Source organism: Fringilla coelebs, assembly GCF_963513975.1.
Source record: "Fringilla coelebs genome assembly, chromosome: 14".
NCBI classification, from domain to species: domain Eukaryota; kingdom Metazoa; phylum Chordata; class Aves; order Passeriformes; family Fringillidae; genus Fringilla; species Fringilla coelebs.
This window is the reverse complement of record NC_140040.1, coordinates 8269506-8294398: the sequence shown is the minus strand read 5'-3', so window position 1 is coordinate 8294398 and position 24893 is coordinate 8269506. Positions and strand designations below refer to the sequence as shown.

The window sequence follows — 24893 nt, the reverse complement described above, 5'->3', positions numbered from 1 at the left end:
TCTTTCCATGGATAAGGTAGCAATCCTTGATTATCCTCATTTTTGTTTGATGTCTTTTACCTTGCTGTGCTCAATACTTCTTTCCTCTCTAGATCTTTTTATAGTTAGATTGTCACATATCAATCAATGTTATGGATTAAAGTTGAGTATATTGTGACTTGTCTGGACCTGTAGGAAAGCATTTTAAACAAAGTTCTATTTATTTTAGTGTCTTGTTGACACTTGTTTTCTTCTCTCTTTTCCAACCTTGTGAAATGGCAAAACCTGCCAGGAAAATTGTGGGACTTTAATTCACTAGAATTCTTAAATCACTGTTAGATGTCATGGAATGGTTATGAAAAGAAGGCAGGTCATCTGGTGAGGTCTGTGACCGCACTGCAGCACAAAAAAACCCAAACCATCTGTTAATTACACTGATGGAAAACATAATCCAACATGGTGGTGAAACCTGATGCTTTGCACGGAGCATGTAAACGATTCACGTTGCAAGTGTTGATCAAAGTGCCTGAACTGTGAGGAGCTCCCAAAGGGCTCCTTGCAGGTCAGGTCACAACCACGGCATTGTGGGGTGGGGGCAGGCGCAGGGTGTGGGTGCAGGAGCTGTGGGGGACCCTCAGGGCATGTGGGGAGCCAGGGTCCCCACAGTGCCCAGGGCAGTGCCAGGGGAGCCCAGTGTCCCCGGACACACAGTGCTGTCACATCCCCAAGAACTCCACCCTGCACTGCACTATTCCTACAGGATCCTGGGATGGCCTGAGATGGAAGTAACGCACAAGGATCATCGAGTCCAACTCCTAGCCCTGAACAGGACATCCCCAAGAGCCACACCATGTGCCTGAGAGCATTGACAAAATGCTTCCTGAAATCTGCCAGGTCTGGAACTGTGATCACTGCCCTGGGGAGCTTGTTCCAGTGCTCAAGCACGCTCTGGGTGAAGAACCTTTCCCTAATATCCAACCTAATTCCCCGCCGCCAAATCTCCAGCCGTTCCCTTGGGTCCTGTCACGGCAAGAAGAGATCGGCGCTGCCCCTGCACTGCCCCTCCCGAGGAAGCTGCAGCCCACCATGAGCTCTGCCCTCAGTCTCCTCTCCAGGAGGAACAAGCCAAGTGCCCTCAGCCGCTCCTCGTACGGCTTCCCCTTTAGACCCTCCACCACGGCAGACTCTAGCTCTGAGTCATCGGGAACGGGGGGCAGCAGCCCAAGCCACGGCCTCTCCCGTCCGGGGACAGCTGCCGACGCCCGGGGCGAGGGGACGGGCACGGGGCCGCGACCTCCGCCGGCGCCGAGCGACCCCGCGGCGGGCAGCGGGCCCGGGGCCGGGTGGGGCGGCCCCGAGCATGCGCGAGCCGCGCGCGTCACGGGCGAGGCCGGCGGGAGCGCGCAGCCAGGCGCGCCCCTGCGCTCCCTCCTCCCGCCCGCCCGCCCGCCCGCCGCCGCTCCCGCGCCTCCATTCGGCTCCGCCGCCGCCCGCCGAGGAGGGGACAGCGACAGTCGGGAGCACGGGAGAGGGACGCACCCTCCCCCGCCGCCAACCCGCTTCCTCCTCCTTCTCCTCCACCTCCTCCCCCGCCTCCGCCTCCGCCTCCCGGCCGGGAAGAGCTCGCCGTGCCCGCTGCAGCCCCGCTGGATGCACTGAGCGCTCGGGCGCGGGGAGAGAGGGGCAGGAGGGAGCCGGGAGCCTCGCCGCGGAGGCGCTGCGCTACCCGGAGCCTCACGGCCATTTGCTTTAATTCTTTTATTGCCCCCCGGCCGCCTCCTCCTCTCTGCCCGCGGGAGCCAGCCGAGGCGGCGGGGGCTGCATCCCCCCTCCCCCCCCTTTTTTTTTTTCCATTTTTTTTTTTAAATTTTCATCGCCGCCATGGGATGTACCCTGAGTGCTGAGGAAAGAGCCGCCCTTGAGCGGAGCAAGGCCATCGAGAAGAACCTGAAGGAGGACGGGATCAGCGCGGCCAAAGACGTGAAACTACTCCTGCTCGGTGAGAACCCGCCGGTCGCCCCCCCCATCGCCCCCCTCCTCCTCCTGCTCCCCCGTGCTTATCCCACCTCATCTCTCTTCCAACAGGAGCCGGAGAGTCGGGAAAAAGCACCATCGTGAAGCAAATGAAGTAAGTCCCGCGGGGGGAGCGAGTGAGCGGCGGTGCGGGGCGGGAGAGCGGGGCGGGGGCTCGCGGAGGTGAGCGAGGGCCGCGGGCGCCATGTTTACCTGAGGGGACCGCGCAGGCACAGCGCGGCGGGGCCGCCGCCGCTCCCGGCGCTGTCCAGGGCCCGCTGGTGCTGAAGCGGCGCCCCGCGGCCTCGCCCCCGGCGGCCGTGGAGGGAGGCCGGCAGCCCACCTTCCCCCTCGGCGCAGATGTCCCCGTGAAGCGAACCGCTGTCAGTTAAGCTTAATGTCGGGGTGTTATCTGCCGGCTCTGAGGATTTAAACCAAGGCTCCCTATCACTGAAAGCCCCTTTTATTGAGCTTGTACCTTCTTTTAATTAATGAACGACGTGCTTGGCCACTCATCTCATTCAAACCTCTCCTGCTCTGGGATCCGAGTCTCCCTATGGTACTCGGCGCTGCTCCTCGCTGGGGTTTCCCACACCCTTTTTCTGTGTTTAATTAGATGTAACCGTGTAATAAACAGCAGTAAAGAGCCCCACCGCAAGGTCTCTTCCAAGCATCCCCGTGGCTTGTGTAAACGCACCCCGTAGGAAAGCAGGTGCAGGGAAGGCTAATAGAGGTGGAGGTACACCCGTGGTGCGACTATTCTCCACCACCCATTAAAAAAAAAATTAAAATACAATTAAATATCCCGTCCTCCCACCGCTACAAACGTGACGGGCTGCTTGGAGGCGGGCGCCATCACGGAATGAGCCTGGGCGCTGGTTCAGGGTCTGGATTTCAGCTGGGAGCGGTTGCCGCTTTGCGATGCTGGTGGTTGCAGAGGGATCCGTGGCTGGGAGGGGCCCCCCCGGGACCGGGGTTGCTTAGCGAGGGGCAGAGGCTCAGAGATGGGTGTGGATGGGACGCGGGGAGCGGGGTGCAGGTCCCGGCGCGGGGCTCCGGGGCTGCGCGGGCCGACGGGCGGCTCCCGGCGCGGCGTTCAGGCGGTTCGCGCTGGACAGCGCCCGGCGGGGGCTCGAATCGGCGGCGGCGGGGCCCCTCCGGCACCGCGCTCGGCTGCCTCCGGAGGGGCCGGGGAGAAGCCTGAGGGGCTCCGGAATAAGCAGAGGGGCCCGTGCCCGTCGCAAGCTGCAGCCCTGAGCTCCCGTAGCCGCCCCGGGTGTGTGTGAGTGTGCGTGTGTGAATGTGGGTGTGAGTGTGTGCGTGTGTGTGTGCGCGTGTGTGTATGTGTGTGTGTATGAGTGTGCGTGTGTGTGTGTGTGTGAGAGTGTGAGTGTGTGTGAATGGGGGTGTGCATGTGCGCGTGCATGTGCGTGCACCACGGGGGCAGATCTGGGCCTTCAGCCCAGCTTCCCTCCAGGCAGGGTGGCTTAGCAGGTGACCCGGATATTTCTGTATCAACTCCGTGGCCGCTGTGCCCACCCCTCGGGGGTTCAATGAAACCATCATCCCCGCCTGAGGCAGTGCTTTTCCCAAGGCGCTGCGGGGCTGAGAGGTCTCATTGTGAGGAGACTCGCCTCTAGTGCACAGTGGTGTCCCTGGCTTTCCCCACTGACGTTTGTGTACCCTCCTTCTGATTATCCCCTTTCACTGTTTGAAAGAGGGCTTTTCCCCCTTTCACCCCCACAGTTTGATTTGGGTCAGGGGTGGGGTAGGTTTGGGTTGCTCTTGTTTGTGTGCAGAAGGTGGATCAGGAGACATGTCGCTGCAGATGAACACCAATAAATTATTTAATCTCTAGGAATTGCTTCTGCAGAAGCATGCTGGAATGGCGGGCGATGGGCTTTGGTTGAAGGGAGAGGCTGTAGGAACTACAACAGCAGCGTGCACACGTAGAGCCCATAGGCAGGAAGGCAGGCAGTAACCACACAGGCTACACAATAAGCATACAATCACTCCTGTTTTCCAAAGAGCAGAGCTCTTGTTTTTTGAAGCAAATCACTTCAAGATAATAACCTGTTTGCTGGACTAGATTGGTATACTGAGGACTGAAATACACCTGTTTTGTGTGTGTATATATGTATATATATACATATATACATGCATTTCATTAAAACTGCTCAAAGTAAGGCATGCTAGGCTTGCAGCTTTGTACCTAATATGAAAATGTCAAGAAAGCTGCTATGGTGGATGGACTTATAGTGTTGGAAATTGGGAAGCATCTGTGAGTGTGGAAACTCCAGTGAAGTGTGCGGAGGCTGGGGTGGGGACAGCGGTGTTGCTATGAGCACGGCAGCAGCATCTGGAGAGAGCCGCGCAGCCGCGGGCGCCGGGGAGAGCGATGTGCAGGCAGCAACACGGGGAAACTAACACTGCTGAAAATTAATTTAAACATAATCTAGGCATTAGCATTTCACCTGGTCAAGCTCCATTAGACAGCCTTGCTGAGAACCTAATGAATTCTTAATAAAGATTAAATCGCATGTTCATTAGATTTTGATGAAGGAGTGCTATTTTTTTTTTTAATACTGTATTATTGCTGTGCTTCTAGATAATAAATCTCATCCTCATGAATGGCTAAAGCAGCTTCACACTTGGATATTGCCTTGAAAACAAGCCCAGGAATCTGGAGACAGATTGGAGAATGCTAAGACAAAGGAACAGCGAGCAGACATTGTTACATAGTACTAGAAGAGGTTACACACTGCCCAGTTAATCCTTGAAATGTTAGGTACCAGGAGAAAAAGTAGAAATTACAGTAATTTGCGAATGTAGCCAGGATGTAGATAAGGATTTGTAAATGTAATTCAGGATTTTTTAGTGAAATATTTGGAGTTTTTTAGTGAAATATTTGGAGATACCTTTTAGCTGGTGAGTGGGGGGTTATCAATCAAAACAAGAGGTACTGATGAATGATGGAGAGGTGAAACTGGAGCCTGGAATGTACATCTCAAACAGTAGCAACACAGGCTAGGAATGACACTTTTCTTAGAGCCCATGGTTGTTTTGACATCCTTCAGCCTTGCACTTTGACTACTCCACCTTGGCTGATTAATTTTGCTGTATTTTTTCACAACCAGTCCTGTAGTCCAGATACTTTTACCCATGCCTCAAAATGAAGGGTCAGAGCCAAGCTAGTCAGGGGAACCGTTCTGAAAGGCATGGTTGTGCCATGCAAGCCAATGAGACTCTGGAGTGTGCCACAGCATTCAGAATCAGGCTGTGTCCAGATTCTGTTTTCACTCAGCTTAATCTAAAAACCATCTGTAACCAAGCAAAGCTGGGGCTTTCCTTTAAAATCCAAGCTAGAAGGGGAGAGTTACTGGACAAGAGAAATTCATCTTCCATTCACACCACCCTATCTCAGTAAATTCACAATGTAGGAGTGCAATGGATGTTAACATTTTTTAGATCTTATATATTCAAATAAATGTTGAGCACATACAGAATTTGGAACTTATAATCTTCTTTTTTGGAATACCTGGATTGTACCATGCAATAGAGACTGATGTTATTCTAGGATATTTTTGTGGGGACTTAAAACTCTAGTGAATATGCTTGTTCATCAAAAGCCCCAGCAGAGCAGGACATCAAGCATATCTCCATTACTTACTGCTTAGCAGGACACTTAAATCTGTGACATGATCCAGTGGTGAGCAGGGTTGGACTGCTCGGGTGGGGACACCATCCGCTGCCATCAGCACCAGGCTTCCAGGGAATCCAGGGTTTAATGGTGCTTACGCAGAGAGGCTGAGTTAGCTGGCATGGCTTCAAAAACAAGGTCCTGCAACCTACTCAGCAGCCACCGTTCTGGTTGGTGAGCCAGGGCAATATTTCACCTTCTCAAACAAGGGTTTAGCAATAGGTGTGGCACTCCAGAGGAGACATGGCTTCACTGCCCACAGGAAAAATCTTGGGGCTTGAGTTTTGGTTTTGGATTTTACTTTTGCAGAAGCAGCAGCTTCTGTCCCCTGCTGGGTTGGGCACAGAGAGCTGGGTCCAGCTCCCTTTCACAAGATGCCAGTGCTTCCAGCCCTGCATGTCCTCCAGTGCAGTTATGTGCCTCTTCACCAGAAGTGCTGGCAGTAACTCAGCTGATAGGCTTCTCTGCCATGCCAGTCATTTTCACAAAATATTTTTTATTATAAGTATGAGGAGGATGGAAATATACAATCAGGAGAAAAATACACTAGTGTACAGTGCTTATCTTGAAATATCTACTATCTCCCCAACAACCATCAGTCCCAACAGCCAGCTGATATATTGTTCTGACCTTTTTCAAAAAGCCCCTCAAAACAGCCCCAGGTTCTACTTGCTCTCTATGTAACCAAATTACTTATAATCTAATGAACTTCTTCAGTGAGAAGCAGTCCCCGCCCACTGGTTTTACAGCAATTTGATGCCAAATGCCATTGAAATGAAATGATGTGTTGTGAACACCCACTTCAGTGCTCTTTGCTGCATGTCTGTGTCTCAAATCTGTAGTGATTTCACACTTGCAGCCCCTTCCTCCAGGAATACTTCACCCCACAGGGACTAACAGTGCAGAATTGCTTCGCCTCTGCAGCATCTTCCCAGGGACAGGGCTGCAAACTGTGTCTTCATGGTCTGTCTCACTACCCAGAACAGCTCTTCTGCCCTCTGGCACTGGGTGCAGAGCCCCACTTGGCTCTGCTTCCATCTGGGAGCTGTTTGATCATGGTGGGAGCTGGCAACCCAGAGGCACGAACCTCACTAGAGCACCAGGTCAGGCTGAGCCATCCTCGTCCTTACTTGTCTCCTGCTGTTTTCCAGGATTTCTGTGATTTAAAGCCCAAAATAGGGCAGTGACAGGCTGCACCTGGGCAGTATTTGAGCTGGGTTTCAATAAGCAGGGGAAAGAGCTGCCATTCTCCCAAGACCTGCCCCAGCACTCTCTGCTGCAGGTGTGGATTTGGCGCTGTGCATGTGGCACATGGACCCAGCAGGAAGGAGGCTCTGGTGGGGCTGTTTTGGCAGTGGAACCTGCAGTGAAAGCAGTAGCAAACTGCCTGCTGGGGCAGCTCTGGGATGTTGGGATGGCAGCTGGGCAATGTGTTATCCACCCTGAGCAAAGCAGGGTCTCCTGCCAGGGTGTCAGAGATCATCCCAGTGAAGGCTGCTGTAGGAGGGGGCCCTCCCCTCACAGCAACTTTTTTTCCCCACCTTCTCAGATGCTTTCTTGCATCTCCGAATGCTGTGGGTGTCATGTTCCACAATTTGCAGTGGCAAAGCACAGGGAGATTGCTCCTGAAACAGGCAACAATAAGAGCTGGGAATAGAGGAGAGTAAGGCTGTTCATTGTGGCTTGTAGTTGCAAAGGGTAATCATGTTTTCAGCATTTATTTCCTTCCTCTTGGTTTTTTAATTGTGCCAAAACATTAACAACCATAGTTCCTTCCTTTATATTTAAAGTTCTTGCTATTAGACTGAGAGAGATTTCAGAGAAAAGCAGTAACAATATTAGAAGGCAAGATGGAATACATTTTGGGTTTGTGTTTTTTCTTTTTCCTTGACAGTTCTTAATTTGTTTCTTGTTTTAGGGACTCATAAAAGTAAAAATATCTTTCAGTGACAACAGTGAACTGCATAGCTTCTCCTCTTCCAACCCAGTTTTAAAACCTCAAAAGAAATTTGCCTGTCATATTCTGACATGACACATCTAGTACTGTTGGAAATGTTTTAGCAATCTAATGAGATGAAAGCAGTTGTTTTAATGAGCTCAGAAGAAAGAGACAAATCTGCTGCACAAATGTAACCAGGGATCTGTTTTGTTTTATGGCTTGGCTAACCCAGAGGTTGTAAGAGACATTAGATTGACAAATGAATTAGGTAACAAATTAAAGAAGGTTGTGGTTTTCCTCTTCAGTCTGTCCTTTCCCATTTGTCTGGCATACAACTTCATACCTGATGTGAGTTCTCCAGGGTGCTTACCTGTGGAATATGGGGGAGATAATCAAAATGGGTGAAGAATGAATAACAGACAAATAATGGAGTCAAGGCTCTGTGTTGGCTCTTCCATTTGGTCTGGTCGAGAGAAAGAGTGAAATGAAGAAGGGCTTCACTGATGGCCAAGGCAGAAACAGGTTGCTGGAGAGTAAGAGCAGTCAGGAATGTCTCACACGCTCATAATTACATAGTTTTCTTCAGTCCCCTTTCAGAGTTACAGCCTGTGTCTGCAAGTATCAAGCTGCCCTGGTTTCTCCTGGATCTGCAGGATACAAAATCGCAAAGGAGCGTTGAAGCTGGTGGATATGCAGCCAGAAAGCATGATGCAAGTGCAGGTCTAAGAGCTCAGTTTTGCAAACTCCTGCTCAGATAGTGAAGAAGGCAAAAAGCATTTCTGATGAGGCAGCAGTGCACAGACAGACCCATCCTCTACACTCTGAAGTCCGTGTTTACACCCTGAGTGTGAAAGATGGGATTTGGCCCTTTGTTAATTATGTTGGTTTAAAGAGGAGCTCCCGCAGGTAAGAATTGCCAAAACCTTAAATTCAAGTGGCCAGGGTGTCTAAGAGTCCAGTCCCTTTTCCTGGTGCTATTGCAAATCTCCTGATATTTGGGGGTTTGTGTAGAGCCTGAAATTATTTCTGTGCAGCCTGCACTCAGATGATGACTGGATCAGCTCTGATTTCAGGTGGTCTTTGCTTAGATGTGTATTTTGTTTTTGAAAGAAAACTTCCAGCTCTCCTCACTTCAGAGAAAAGTTAAAAAATAAATTACCTTATTCTAGCCTGAGTACTCAAGAATTGAGTATTCCCAAAATGAAGGTGAGGAAATCAAATACATCTCAATTGCTTGGTTACTTTTGAAGCCTGATACCTTTTAGCATTGGCAATATTGAAACCAGCAACCTCGCTTATTTCAAATCAATTTGAATGCTACTGACCCCAAATCCTCTCTTTGAGCTCACTGGACTTTGGGCCAAATTCTTCCTACACTGAAGATGATAATCTTCAGGTTTTATGAGGTGTGATGAATTTCAAATGTTTCCGTGACACGTGCTGGGATCCTGGATGTTGCTAAGTTTCATTCACAAACCCAAAACCAGGAAACAAAAGGATCTGGAAGGCATTGCCACATTAAACCTACAGCCATTTTTTCTTGCCTTAAATTTTTTTTCTTTTATTCATAGAGGGAATACTAATGATTTGTGCCATATATTTTCTAATGCTGAAGAAATGCTTTGCCTAATGTGAAAATCCCACCTAAACCATTAATTGAATCATTGTCATTTTATTTTCAAGACCATTCAGGAGAATGACAGATGTAAGGAAGGCTGGAGGATTACAGTCCTGATTATAAGACGCTCTTAGGAATCTGCCTAAAATCAGAAAAGGCAAAAGGCTGGAAAATGTTACTGAGTAACACAAAGCAGAGGAACTGATGATTTTCTAGTATTGAGAAAAAAGGAGAAACAAGTATTTTAATCCAAAACTCAATCATTGTGCACTTACTGCGATATTACAGTAAAACTCTTGATGGAGGCATTTCTTAACTTAAATACTTACTCTCCCCAGCTTTCACGTTAATTGAGAAAGAACTGAGGAGTGCCCTCAGAAGGGAGCCCAGGAAACTGTGTAGCAAGCTGATTTTTGCAATTGCTAATCAATAAAGTTTTTGACATTGAAAGGGAAGGACTGGCAGAGCTGAAATTACTTTGTTTTTCTTTATTCTTGGGCATGTCCTGCTTTGCTTGGTCACCAAAAAAGATTTCAGTTCATCAGCAAATCTTTTATCTGAGTATAAAATCTGTAAGCTTAAAACAAAGGAGCTGGAATACACCAGCTTAAGAGAGAGACAAGAGGGATGGGTAACACAGGGTCCTCCTGCAATATAAAGAGTTTGGGCCATGGTTGTAAATAACCCTCCTCTCCCCATCAGGCCCATCTTGGAGTCTTGTGTCGCAGGAGCCAAAGACAATTTATCATCTCTTCTATTTGTTACAGGATAACCTGTGCAGTCCTTCAGCAGAACTTCTGCTGGTTCATATTGCAGGAGCTGCTTATGGGAAAAGGTTGGGAGATGCTGATCCTAATAAGTGCTTTGAGGTGTGATCTCTGACAAAGCCCAGAGCTCTTGACTGACTGTTTAGGATTGAGGTGTTCCAGCAGGTTTCAGCAGGATCCAATGCAGGTAGGAAATATAGGGTTTTATAACAAGGAAAGGGATTTTCTTCTCTTTGGTATGAGTCAGGCTACGTAGTGTAGGAATGGGGAGATCCATGTTTCCACTGGGAGGCCATGAAAGTTGAGTGGTTCAGCAGCCTTTCACTTGTCCAAGAGAAAATATCCTCTTTAGAGAATTCATGACCCCAGTCTTACATCTTGGCAGGCTGGCAATGGACATTTTGTCTCTGAGCATGTCCCTCCTCTGAAACATAACCCCCAAGTGCCTAAAACAGTCTGAAAGGCAGAGCAGTGACTCATGCTTTGAGATTCCAGCAACTTCAGACTTGTATTAAATTCTCTTGTCTACAAGACCATAATCAACAGCAACTTGTACACAGCATAACAGTCTGGTGCAAGACTTGGAGTATTTCTGCATCAGCTGGAAATCATTACAGAAGGGAATAAGATGAGAATGGGCCTCTATTGAGGAAAATATCACTTAAATGACAAAAATGTGTACTACCTCCTAGGAGAATTGAGTGGTTTATCCTCACCCTCTTCGAGCTGATTGGAGTTAGTAGCTCCAGTTTTAAGGCATTAAGTAAAAGTGTAGAGGAAAGGCTAAGTGCACAAAATGGACATTAAGCAGAATTATCTAGGTAACAAAGGAGAAGTTTTATAGGTGGATTTCTAGAGCTGTGGTGTGTGCTGTCTCACAGTGATATAGAGATGTTTCTCCACTGCCAGTACAGTGCTCCTTATTCATTACAGCTGGACCTTGCTATAATCTAGCTCCTAACTTTACAGCAAAGGAGGGAGAATATCTCATTTTGATGTCTCGCAATGATATAGTCCCATGTATACATTTCTGGAAGAATTTTGTGTGGAACTGGTGCAGACCAGCTCTGGTGCTCTCCAAAATTCATGGTGAGATCTTAAAATTACTTCCAGGGCACCACAATGTGGATCTGCATGCCCTAATTTCAGACTGCAATAGCTAAGGCTATGTAAATTTGTCATCCTCTCCTGTGTTTTTAAATGGTTGGCATGGCAGGGCATGTGCTTCTCCACAGCTTGAAGGTTTCTGCTCAGCTTCATCCACAGGAGAGAAATACCAACCTCATAATGAGTTTTAAATATAACACAATCAGCTTGGCTTCTTAAGTAGTGCAGAACTGAGTATTTGATTCAATGCATTTTGGGAATCTGTTTTTATTTACTCACAGCCTCTTTACATCTATAAGCAGTGTGAAAGGGTGTTACAGCAGGGGTGGTTACAGGGTGCTTTAGCTTGTTGCAAATAAACCAGCTCTTTCCACTGGCCAAAGAGAGCTCTTACTACAGTGCCCTTGGGAGAATAAGAACTTAATCACTCATTGCCAGGCAGGTGCACTGATGCCCAGGCCATAGATGCTCCTTCCCAGGGTTAGGTGGGGACCCCATTTCACCTCCTTTAAGTTCTAAAATGGGCAGATTTGTATCGTTGGAATGTCTGTATCACCACAGACACTGCAGAGCCTTTATCATCACATTTTGTCAGTAACACCTGCACAAATCAGTGGGATGAAAGAAAATTGTCGTGATGAACATACACCTCAGAAAGTCATCACAGTGTTCATTAATCACCAGTCACTCTTTGGTGATTAATTATTTAGCCAAATTGGAAAAAATTTTCCACATGAATGAGGGCATGTTTACTTAATAAAGCAGAAAGCTCCTAGAAGCATGCCCTTGTTTTCCTCAATTTAGCGGTATGATGAATTTATATCCTCCTGCTTTTACAGCTCAGGAAAAAAGCCATAGTGCTGTATCAACTTGTTGCTGTTGGTTTCTGTCCAGCCAGTTCTTCAACAGGAAACCTGATGCTGCTCAGTGTGTGCATTTAAGATGTTTGAATGGTAGATACATGAGCTGATGGTCATGGTTTGTTATCTGCATCTCTCTGCGTGCCCTGAGCCCTTGTGGAACACTGGTAAGGAGGAACAGGAGAGTGCGGTGCCAAATCCCAGCTCCAGGGTTGGCATTTCTCCAGCGCTGACTGATGGCATCAGAGTCACATTAGAAAAAAGGAAGGGCCCCCAATACCTTCATCCTGGCAACAGCCTTGTGTTTAATAAGAATTCCCCTGGAAGCATGCTGCTGGAACCAGCCAGATCTTATCTCTTCAGTGAGGTGGGATGTGCAGGACAGAAGAAAGCCAATGCTGGCACTGGGGAATCCAGGTACTGATAGCAAATCAAAATCTCGGTACCTTCTGTGGTGATAGTGAGGTCTGTTCAGTGTCTTTCAGCATAGCTAATTATTAAAAGCATTCAACAACAACAAACATGTGAAGAAGAAAGGAACTCTAAGAGAGCCCATAAACGGTAAAAAATTAGTGAAATATGATTCAGTAAATAATTAAGAATCTAGCCTTTATTTTTCTATGTAAGTTTTAATTTATCTACTATTTCTGTTTACTGATACTTTCAAGAAATTTCTTTATTTTAAATTTATGTTTAGCTGAACAAATTATACAGTTTTTCCTACATGACAGAGTTTGAATACTGAATTATTACACTGGTACTTTTAGTTCTGATCAATGAAATCAAATAGTACTGATTTCCCCATCTGTGATCAAACAAGTAGGTGAGGCCTTCTGGTATAAAAAGATATACAGTATACAGGATTAAATTTAAATTCTGATTTTATTCACTACTCCTTCATGGTCTTTGAAATAGCTTTTTGGAGTTTCCAGTAAAAAATTGGAAAAAAGTTCTTACAAAGTGTCCAGAACAATGATACAAACCCAGCCAAAGTGATGTATTTAAATTCTGAAGTAACTGAGATTTTTAAAATAACCATGATCATAACGTTTTTAGTGGCTCCCTCACTAACTTGTGCACTCACTGGTGCAGCACAGAGCCTGTCTGAAGCTCTCAGACGCATCCTGCTCAGTCTGTTCTCCAGGAGAATCCTCCTCATTCAGCAGAACAATTTTCTGGATCCTCCTGAAGACTCAGGTGCTTAACTCTCCTCTGTCGATTTTCAGCAGCTGTGTGACGGCTGTGCAGCTCAGCACTGCTGCACTGAGGCCACAGGACTTACAGACCTTCCAAATTAGAGCTGCAACTGATCTGTATGTGGTTAAGTTTAGGAGGTAGCTCATGCTTCATTCATGCTCAGACCTAAACCCCAGAACAACTGAATTTTCTAATGCTGTTCACATCAACATCAACGAGCTTGAACAGAACTGGGTTAACACCTGAGCCTTGCTGAAGACCATCATCTCTGCTTGTGCTGATTGCCACCCAGTTTTAGTGCCACTCTGTGTACCTAACCATTGTCCAAATATTGTTCTGGTTTTTGCTCCTTTTGGAAAATAAAAGATATGGGGAAAAAATTATTCTTGTGTTGTGGGCTTTTTCATGCCACATGCATTTTTCTTTTGCCACAGGAGCTCTCAGGTACCAGCTTTCAAATTTATTTCAGTCACAGTTCTTTGCCATGTTACTTGTATAAAGAGAAGGAGAAAACATTGGTTTTAGGAAGAGCAGGTTTAATTGTAGCATTTTTTATGTGCTTAATGACTTCAAGAAATGAGGTTGTGTGCAATCATCTGGAAATAAATCTTCCTTTTCCCCCTACTTGGTACTCACAAAGCAGCATCTGAAATGTCATGTTCAGTTTTGGATCTCCTAAACCAAGGGCTGAATCACTGATAAATTGGGCCCTCCAAGGTATTTGGGCTGGCGCACAGGTCGAGTAAAGGGGGGCTGAGGGAGCTGAAGAAGAGAAAGCTGAGGAAGACCTTGCTGCTCCTTTCCACCACCCAAAGAGAGCAGGAGAGAAGGTGAAGCCAGACTCTTCTTAGAGATACACAGTGAAAGATAAGAGGCAACACAGAAGCATTTCATGGAAATATCCATAAGGAAAAAATGGGGAGGTTGATGCAAAAGTGGAATGGGACCCAGGAAAGGGGAGAGTCATCATCCCTGAAGGTTTCCAAAACTCAACAGGACAAGGACCTGTGCAACCTGGTCTACATGAGATGGTAGCTCTGCTCTGGACAGGGACCTCTACCCCAAGTTATTCAATGATCCTATGATAAGAAAATCCAAATTAGTCTCCTTACTCAGTGCTCCTAATGGCAATGTTGACTGAAGATCTGCCTCTCTAATTGGAAACCAGAGGTACAGGGATGTACAGCACTAGCAGAATTTTCCCTGCGAGTGCATAAAAAGCCAAGCTTAGCTGGGACTGTTTGGTTATCATTTCCAATTCCCCTTCACACCACTTTGGTGTGTTTCTTTGCTTCTGAGTGTTGTTTTCTTGGATTTATTCCATACAGCCTTCTGAAATCCTAAGCTAGGGTTTGGCTAACATCTCATTTTGTTGGTGGTGTCTGTTTCTACCAGCTGTGGTGGTATGGTGGCACTTGTATGGTGATATATGGCAGTGCAGTGAACCAGACTATGGCACTGATATAAGTTAATGTAACTCAAAACAATATCCCAAAATCTCAGAAAGAAATGTCTGTCAAATGATCCCTTAAGGCAGCAATGTACTGAAGGTTGAAATGTGGGCTTGTGTTGAAGGATTCAGTCACTCCTGGCTAGTTCTGTGTGCTAGGGCTTAATTTTTGAGGGTAAATCAGTCACATTCAAGATTGAAAAGCAGTTTCTAAGTTCTTCTGTACCTTTAGGCATTTAAATGATGGGTGTTTTTTTCCCAAACAAGCTTTATTTTCTGTATGAATTCTTGTAAAAGAAATGCAAATCTCTCACTGGCTTGAAATGTCTGTGTTGTTTAAATAAATTTCCTGTGATGCATAACGCAGTGAAAAGGAAAGTGCAGCCATTTGTTGCTGCTTCACTGTATTTAGACCATCTTTCATGCTTCTAGAGGTCAAATCCATTTAATCTGGTTATGCTATTTCAATCACATTTACATTTTTAATGCAAAGCCCAGGTTTGCTTCACACTGGAATGATCGCTCTGGTTTTGTAACAAGCTTTAGTCGTCCTGGGCTTTGGAGACTTCTCTCTTCTATTTTCCCTCAGTCTTAGACACAGTCTTTGTCATTTATAAGGTAACTTTCCTTCTTGAGGTGCCAAAATGTTACAGAATCCTAATTACAGGAGTGCTGAACAACACTTTCAAATTCCATGTTACTGGAAGCAAATTTTGAAGCCTGCGTTAAAAGCCTGTCATTGATGTGGTTACCCTAACCTTGATATTGCATAGGTCACTGCTGCCTTTTAAAGGGAGATAGAGAATTGCATCCTCACCCATCTCCCATTCAGACAGTGAGCTATCCCAGTGCTCCTCTGGCCTCACAAGGGCTCACCTGTTCACAGCTTCATTAGGACACTTTTTGTGCTCTTACTGTAAATAAACTAGGCTAGAAAGTCTTCCTGGTGAAAGATATTTGTCACATTCATAGCTTCTCAAAAGCTCCAGAAGGAACCTGCCCTATCCCTTCCCTCTGTAAGTTTTGTGTTTCCTCTTTTCCTTATGAGAAGGCTTACCACTTAAACACCTTTTTCCCCAAAAGATGATGCTATATGTTAAGGAATTTAGGAAAAACCAAGAAAGCACACCAGGCTTTTTAGTGTTCTTTGAAGCCACACTTTCTTCTGAATTTGAACAATTCACTGCTCCCATTGCTTTTTGCAGTAGTAACCTCCTGGGTTCAACTGTGTTCCTGTATTATCCCCCAAGGAAATAGAAAATAAGGCCCTAAATACTTGTTTTGTTTACTTGTTACATCATTTACAAACATGCAGGAGAGAAATGGCCAGCCTGGCAGAGGCTTAACACCATCAGACAAGACAAGAACTTAGTGCAGATAGTGAAAAAGAGGCAGCAAGTGACAGAGTTTGATCTTTTAAAGCAAGAGTCAAACAAGCAATCATGATCAAGTTCAGGCTCTGGATAACAAAATGAGGTTGTTTGCTAAGCAGTCATCCAGAAGACTGACAGCAGCTTGGTACAACAATGCACAGACTGGACACCGACATCTTTATGTGAACCTTGCTCAAAGCAAGTGCCAAGAGTAAGAGGATCAGAGCTGTCAGAGCTGTTAAGAAGGGCAAAAGCTGGCAGCAGAAATGGCAACTCCCCATTTGCAGTGCAGGATGTAACCATAAGACATTGCCCACAAGAGAGATCCTAGCAAGCTCTCTTTCCATGGTAAGATTCAAAAACTAATTTCCTAAATGAGGCTGAAGAAGCAGGACTCAAAACTGCAAGCTAAAAGATACAGTGATACAAGATGTTTTGAGAGAAACTGTTTCAATTCAACTTCAGTTGCAAGCAAGCTTTCTTGAATGTCAGATATATTTGTTCTCTCCTAGAAGACCCCCTTAATGCATATTATTGCAGTTGTGGTCCTTACTGTAGGTGGAGAGACACTGAACCATTTGCCCAGAGCTCCTGCAGTATATCTCCAACAGCAGAGTGCTGAGTGTAAAAATAAATGCAAACCTACACAGGTACAGAAGCAGATCTTCTATCCAATTGCATACTCACACTTAATTATTAATGACTGAAGTGCTGTAGTTTTTCACTAAGTAGCAAAACATACCCTGAATATCTCTCAGGTTATGTCAGATCGACAGAGCGTCAGTGCCAAAGACAATGTCAACTTTTCAGTGATGGATCAAGTACCGTGTACAAGAGCAAGAAAGGTGAATATTCAAATGGGAATCTCGGTTTCCTCTGATAACAAGCCAGAAATGCCACATTCAAGAACTCATTGATGGAAGTTGCCCTTGTCATAGACAAAGCGGTAAACGGCTTCAGAATAATGAATTACAAGCAGAAATTATACCAGTGAATGACAGAGTAGATCATGGAAAGGTCATTTTGTCCATCTCTGTCCTAATGCAGAATTCTATTAGATTACATATTCCTCAGTGTTCTGCATGGTTTATTCCTAAATGACTTAAAAACATGAGTATTTAAATTGTTACATGAATTGTGTATCATTCAACTGCAGGTAGTTTTTGCATTAAAGAACTTACTCCAATTGCCTCATAATTTTGTCTGAAATTTTCTCTTGCTTCAACTAATCACTTCTTCACACAGAAGAGCTGTTATCACTTTCAGCTGGAGTAGTAAGTATGACTGGTGAATCTCTGAGGAACCGTATCTTTTCTAGCCTTTGTATCAAAGTTTGGATGGAGGAGTTGGTGTGTTTTCCTGTACTGAAGATTTCCAGTGCAAGAGAGACCATCCTCAACCACAGACTGGAATTGCTCAATCCCCACAATGAAAGGAAGTGGTTGGAGGAAGCGATGCCAGTTCAAGTTGGGAGATTTCACAGGTTACATCTCAGATCCCTCCTAGTGAATTTGTGTCTAATAAAGCAGGCTCAAAGCTGAAAGAAAGATTATGCTGATGGCAAACAAATCAGAAGTGGAGAAGTTGTAGCTAGACTGTGTTTGGACGGCTGGCCTGCCTGGAGCTCAGGGCAATTTTTGGGGAATGTGGAGGAGAAATTTCAAAATAACTTTTTAATGCTACTGCAAAGTCCTGTTTGGCTGTGCTGACCCAGCAAAACAGAGGCTGTAAACCCAGACACAGCTTTTTGTCCACTGCAGTGACAACTGCATAGCTCTGCAGCCCTCCATGTCTTATCATATGTCTTTGAGAGGGCAGTGGATTTAATAGAGACTGGTCTTTCTGAAAAGCAGACTTCAAGCTTCACAGAACAAGCTCTGGTGTTATTTGGGCTCTTGGTGCTTTTCTAAAAGTAGAAGATGCCCAAGAACTCTTATCTGCAGCTGGTGCTTGCCAGAAATGCTTGTATCATCTATATGGATGAGTGGAGAAAAGGGGGGAGAGAGGGGGGAAAGGCCTTGGAGGGGAAACAACTGAGGAGATACAAATGAAAATTCAATTAAACAGAAGAGAAGGAAGATTCAAAGTAGCATTGACGCCCTGCTCAAGGCTGCTGATCCATCTTGATTTCATCTCTAAACCTAGTGAATGAAGGTGACAGTGAAGAAAATAAATTACCTCCCTGGAAGGAGCTGAATTAGATGACCAGGAAGATGAGAACGTCCAAATACAGATATTCCTCTATGATATGCCCAGGGCTTGTAACAAATCCAACCAGAACAATAGATCTTGGCCTTCTAACCATTCCAAAGCTTGTCCAATGTATGAGGGGTTTTGTTTGTGGGGTTTTTTTTTTGTTTGTTTGTTTGTTTGTTAATTGGTTTTGGTTTTGGGGGGTTTTTTTAGATTTTTTTTTAAGGTCTCAGTTTATTTGCCTTCTGTAAGACTTGAAATAGACAATGAATGTCATCCCCTGTTGCCTTCCATCCTTTGTAGCCATCAGAATGTTGCTAATTGGACATATTAAATTCAGAATGATGGCATTTTGCACTCATTTTACATTCTGTGCTCAGTTATGCTGGTGTGCAATATAGAAAGTCATCTATTGTGGTTGTTCTGGTTGCTACTGGTTTCCTGGTTTGTGGGAGAAGTGTCCAAATACTCAGTGTCATAATCTGTTTTAGCAGAGAAGCTGAATGTTCTTTTCTCTTTTAAGATAAACTGCCATTCCTCCAGAATGTGGTCGTCATCAATTTATTTCAGCTTTATTTTGCTCTTTGCCAGCTGTGTGAGGAGCATGTTCAATATAACCAGTCATTCCAATAGCTTAATTTCTCCCCTAAGTATTTTGCTTCTTTCGGGTTGTCACCACAATCCCATTTAAAAGCCTGCTAATAGTAATTGAAAGCCATTTTAAGCTTGCATGTAGTATCAGAGTTTGAGCTGCATTTTATTTCTGTAAAACAGAAATAATAGCTAGCTATGACAGATACTAGGAAACTAAACAACAGCCAAGGCTACCATGCTTTTGGAAACCTACATTGCTAACAGAAACTGACAATCTAGAATCCAGTGAAATGAACGTGAATCTTCCCAAGGACTTCAGTGGGATTCTCATCAGGTTCTGAGTGCAATGTGGGATCAGCAGTGGCCAGATGGAGGTTAGGCACAAAATAACCAGGAACTCTGCCTTTGCAAAGAGGGCTCCTGGGACTTCAGCCTGTGTTTAAGATGATAGTTATTGATCCTTCTACAGAAAGCAAAGGGCAATGGAAGTGAAAGGGTGCTGGCTTGGGTTGGACTAAGCAGTGTTTAAACCAAGTAGTCCTCTCCACTACTTGGAAAAGGATACCAGCTTTCTTGGGAAGGAGGAGTCAGCTGATTCTATCTGTTCAATTCCTCGTTCTTAATTATTTTGGCTGATATCATCTATGTGCTAAGTCAATCGCAATGAATGGCATTTGAAACATCCCAATCAAAGTCATTACATTATCACATTCAGGCCAGGCTTTAAGTAAAAGAGATTTGGCTTGTTCTTTACGCTGCTTGGCCCCTTTCCCAAATCTACGGCCATTATAACAGAGGATTATCTGCACTGGAGGTTTTCTTCATTTCCATTAGGAGAAAAATTTCATTCAGTGCAGCAAGGGCAGCCTGAGATGGCAGGAGGAGATTGGCTCCATGCTGACGCCTTTGTTATCTGCTGAGCAGAGCCTGACACCCCCTGACACTGCCGGGCCTTGGTGAGGGGCTGTTATTTATTTCAGTGTGTGGAACACATTGTGTTCTGAAAGGGAAGAGAATCAGCCCTTTATGAACAGGAGTCACTGGGCAGCACAGTCACCAAGCTGCAAGAGCTGGGGTTTGTTGATATAGTTGGTTTTCAGCAAGCGCCTTTGTTGGGCTTATCTTTTCTTTTCGTCTGCATCTCTTTTGTGGTGTTTAAGGTGGATCTAGACTCCCCTGTCTTTCCCAACCCCTCTGCCTTTTCTAACACAAAAACACGGGGATAGGGACAGACTCAATTTTTTCAAGCTTACAGATCTCTACTAGGCTCCTTCCCTGAGATTCATAACTTCTTATCTAGAGATACCATCTGTCCTCCCATGGGTTGCCTTAGTTCAAGAGGTTCCTCCAGTCAGTTTGCAGACCATGAATGACCCTACTGCATTGATAGGCATTGCTTGCTGGTTTCCAAGACTGCACTACACCCTTTCAAAAAGGGCTGCTGCTTGCTGGTTGACACCAAAGCAGTTTGACCTCTGCTGATCACACAACTCCTTGTAACATGTTTGCATTCAAGTGGAAGCCAGCTGGTGTAGTGTCCTCATGTCTTCCTAGAGCCTAGGCACTGCACACATATGGTGTGTTCCCCCCTCTGAGAGACACCATATGAACAAAAGACAAACTACTTTTGGAGCAGTGACCAGCCTACGCTGAATTCACTTAAGAGTCAAGAAAACCAAGCATTTGGTTTTGGCATTAAACACTGAACCAGCAGCAGTGTAGGTATGGAAACCAGGAGGAGTTTTTCTCAGAGGTGTCACAGAAGCATTAACCTAGCTTTGCATGACACATTCATCATGCAATCATACCAACTTGGCCCACAGGGAGTGTTCTTCAGGGGCTTGATCTTCCAGAAAAGTCTTGGAAATATAAACCAAGAAGTGAATAAAGAAACATGTCTCAGACTCTGCTCTGGACCAGTGGCTTGTAGGGTAGTTCCTCCAAGACACAAGCCCATAAGGGAAGAACAACTTTCTTTCTGCCAGATAAATAGACATCTAGTTCCAAGAGCCATTCCAGTGGCCCTCTACATGCAGCCACCTGCCCTTCCCCATGCTACCTCATATCCTTGCTGCAAGGCTCCAGGTGCAGCTGCTCTGCAGATCAGCCCTCAGGACCAAATGTGCCCTGCAAGCCTGCACCACACTTCAACATAGGGTCTGGCATGTGCCTTGTTTATGCTCAAGACTAAATTCAGATTGCTATCTTGTTAGGGTGGCTGCTAAGGTAGATTCACAGGTGTTGCCAACCAGTTCACCAAGTATTCTGAGATCTTCAGCTAGGAATAAATTTAAGCATGAAGATAAAAAGGCATAAGCATGGAGGTGACTTTTAATTATCTTTTTTAATCCTAGAAACATGTTAACAGTAAAGCTGAAGGGGCAATGGCCATAAGGAACAGCAGTAAAATGCCATTTGTTGCCCAAGATAGAAGTGTGACTTCAAACCCAAAATGAGAGAACTTACAACTGTAGATTTATGTTAAGATAACTGATTCAGACCTTGATGTCTCTGGGAACCTAGTAGATAAATATTTTGTGTCAGAGATAGCCAAACAATTTAATCTGATATTGAACTTTCCATTTCCAGTTGATTTCTTACTTTATGAATCTTTTAAGTAAATCTGTTTGAGGGTGCTGCAAAATGTGGCAAAACAGCTCTTATCACACCTGGTTTTTCAATGCCTGCACAGAACAAACTGGTTATGTCCCAGTCTGCTCCCAGCTAGCTGACGTGTGGGAGTTCTGGACTTTGGTCAGTCCAGGAACAGGAAGGGAAGTCTGTCCCAAAGGCTAGAAGTGCACAGTTCTGCGTGCTGGAGTCGTCTATACACCTGCAGAGGCGATCAGGCTGTGCAAGAACATATTCCACAGTCCAGGAAACCCAGGTCGGGGTGCAGCAGCTCAGCAAATTCATGAAGTACCAAGGCAGATTTTATCCCATGGTGCTGTTTGATTAGTTGTTGGTTTCGCTCTGATCAAATTTGTTTTGTTGCCATAATAGTAAGCATAGTACATGTGAAGCTCAGGGCCATGAGCCTGTACAAAGGGGTAAGATAATGGCTGTTGCTTGAGCCTTTTACTGTCTTTGTAGTTAGAACAGTTATTGGAAGGCACTAATCCCTTTCTGCTGATTATTGACTTTTGAATAAATCCTCATACACTCTCCAGCAGCAAAACTTGTGGGTTTTCAGGCTCACTAAAGCTCAATAGAACCAAGACCTTGTCATTTATTTTCACTGTTACTATTATTTTTCTATTTCAAAGCAGAGTTTTCTGCTGCGAATTTCCTACTGTTTGATCACAAAAGCAAGCAAGGGAAATTGTTATTTTTCATCCTGAAGCTTTTGTCCTTTTTACTTTTCTAATCCACGTGAGGTGACTTTGCTGGTCATTAGCCGAGTCAGTAAAGCGAGCTTTCTTTGTTGGGCGAGAGCAGGGAAACATCAAGTGTCTGGTTCCATGGCAGCAATTTGCTCTTGAAATAAAGCAAGCGTTGATAAGTTGCTACCCTCAGCTATATTTGTCCTAGTAAATAAACATCATCAGGATTTGAGCACAAATACAAGTTGTTTTGCTCTGTTTAACTATTCTGAGATTGTGTTGGGCTAACAAAATTTCCTCTGCATCAGATGGGCTTGTTCTGTCGCACGCTTGTTTCACTGATGATGTGTTTCTGCACACCTAGCCAAGGATGGATTTTTTGACGCATTGATCAGCAGAGCAAATATGCCTGGAATGCATCCCATTAATGTAAAGCAAGCAGTACATGCTTTTGATGGGTTTGCTTTTTAGAGGCCAAGGTTTCTAGCAGTGGAATGATTTGTCTTTGCAGTGCCTGGGAATGGTGAATTTGCTTAGAGGGAGCTGTGGTGTGCCAGCACTGGTCACACAGGGGACATCACACCCTCGGTGCCCACACTGCCAAGCCAGCTGAAGGGCAGCAATTGATACGTGCTGGCTTACACGGGCCACAAAAAGCCCTTAGGATTTGTCATTGGGAGAAAGATTCAATTTTCCAGGATACTGATAAAAATGGTCATTAACCCTTTGGCAATGGCCTGTTCAGCTTCAAAGTGAAATTGCTCACTTGAACCTCACAAAATCAGGATTGTGCTTCTTCCCTGACAGGCAGCAGGACCCAAAATAAAATAAAGCAGCAGCAGGAGACCAAGTGAAACACAACGCTGACATTTGTTCCACTTGGAGCAGTGGAGCCACCGCTAATTTGGGCTGGAAGATTGGAGCACGTGGCAAGAGATGGTTTGATGGTTTCAGTAAATAAACATATTGGGTCAGTCTGTAGCTGCAGGTGCCACACATTCTACAGTGAGGTGAATCACAGCAGAAATAGGCCAGTTCCACCCGCTTGCCATCACAAAATTTTCCATAGTCTTTCCTAGAAAATTCAAAGGGATTGCACAGCTTCCAGACCCAATCCTAACATTTCATGGGGCTTTCAGCTGCTTTGACATGCTGCAGGATTTGCAGTGTCCATCACTTTCCCTACCCACTTAAACAGAGATCCCTATTCCACAAGTTGGCTGCCCCACCTGCTGTGCACCTGAGACCCAGAGAAAATGCTTTTCTTCACACTTCTGATTAGCAGTAATTAGATTAGGGAAGTTCACAGTGACGGAGGAAGGCTTTCCTCCATGGAGAACCACCCAGTGGAAGTTAGCAAGGGATCAGGACTGCTTTATTACAGTGGTTTGCCTGAGCACAAGCAAGCTGTGCTGGTTGTAGAGTTCCTAGTGTGATGTCACACTAGGAACTCTACATCCAGCACAGAGAGGTGGTGCCTGCTGCAGAGAGAGGTGTGCTCTCACTGATTCTCCCTGCTCCTTTTAAACCTCTCAATCAATCAAATCATGCCTTGTGCATTGGAAATGGTGAGTTCAAGCTTCAGTGAGTTCTGTCTCAAAAGCGAGCATCAGTTTGGTTCCTCAGGGATGCCTGTCCCCAAGAGATGGAACAGGGAGGTTTTTTCTCCTGCACCACACCTTGTATAATTAGTCTAGGAGCTCAGTTCCTTTGAGGTCTCCATCAGATTGGCTAAAATTGGCCAAGGAACTGAAACATTACTGGAACAGGAGCAGGAGGATCATGCCAGAGTAGATGGGTGGCCATGCAGCAGGTGTTGCATGGAGAAAGAGCAGACTGAGAAACACTTTGGGAGAGCTATCACCCAGGTTTCCTAAACCACTGGGCAGATATTAAACCTAATTATTCTTAGGAAAGTAGACATACTAAAGCCACTCTGAAATCATTCTTCACTGAAGCATTTTTTTTTTGCAAGGAAAACTAATTCTGGGCTTATTAACAAGTTTCAATAAATAGAATCACACTGATGAACAGACACTGCTAATTGCCTGCTGTAAGATAGCTGGGGAAGTGAAAAACAGGAGCTGAATCTCCAGGCACACAGCCCCCTTCTTAGTGCCTCCCCCTCCGTCTCCATGAAAAACCACAGAAAAGCCCATATCCCCCTTCTGGCAGGGATCAATTATATACTGCTTTTAGCAGAGTTTCAGTACATTATTCTCGAATTTGGGCCAGATTCATAAGTGAAGGTGAAGACGGTTAAGATGCATGTCAGAAGGAAATTGGTCAGAAAATGGCTGTCGGGTGGGCGTCAGCGGCGCGGCTCGGTGTAACTCCCAACACTTCGGTACTCAGTGGGAAAGCAAAATTGGTTTAAGTGAGAATAACTTACACAGATTTGGGGCGGGGGTGGATGTAGAAGTACAAACTCTGAAAACGGCCTTTTTCTGAGAGGAGAAAAAAAGGAGAGGCCGGGAAGGGATCTGTTTGTGGTGAGAAGTGGGTACCAGCCGCCAGGAACAAAGGGCCCTGTTTGCAGGATGTGCCCTGAGGAAAATGCAGATTTCTTCCAGTCTCCCAGAGCTTCCTCTTTCATGTCCTGGGAGCCACCCACCCTGCCAGCTCTGCATCCAGGCAGAGCGCAGAAGGATTCTTGGGGTTTGTTGATTAAAACAAAGCCACCAGCAATGCTGGAGGTGACTGGCAGCCCCCAGCCCATGCAATTTGGGTTTGTAGTTTCTTTACCCCAAAGCTGATTGCTTTGGGGTAAAGAAAAAAGA

General features: G+C 45.5%; 1 protein-coding gene across 2 annotated transcripts in view; it reads left to right on the top strand.

The window, feature by feature from the left end:
* The first annotated feature begins 1471 nt into the window (after nt 1-1471).
* GNAO1 (G protein subunit alpha o1) overlaps nt 1472-24893 on the top strand; it is a 142033-nt gene continuing 118611 nt past the window's right edge. The window contains exons 1-2 of one of the 2 annotated variants that reach the window (XM_084215311.1): nt 1472-1978; nt 2065-2107. In XM_084215311.1, coding sequence (XP_084071437.1) covers nt 1861-1978; nt 2065-2107 — 161 coding nt within the window. In that variant the 5' untranslated portion in view covers nt 1472-1860. The remainder of the gene's footprint in view (nt 1979-2064; nt 2108-24893) is intronic. The other variant, XM_084215310.1, reaches the window with a different exon arrangement.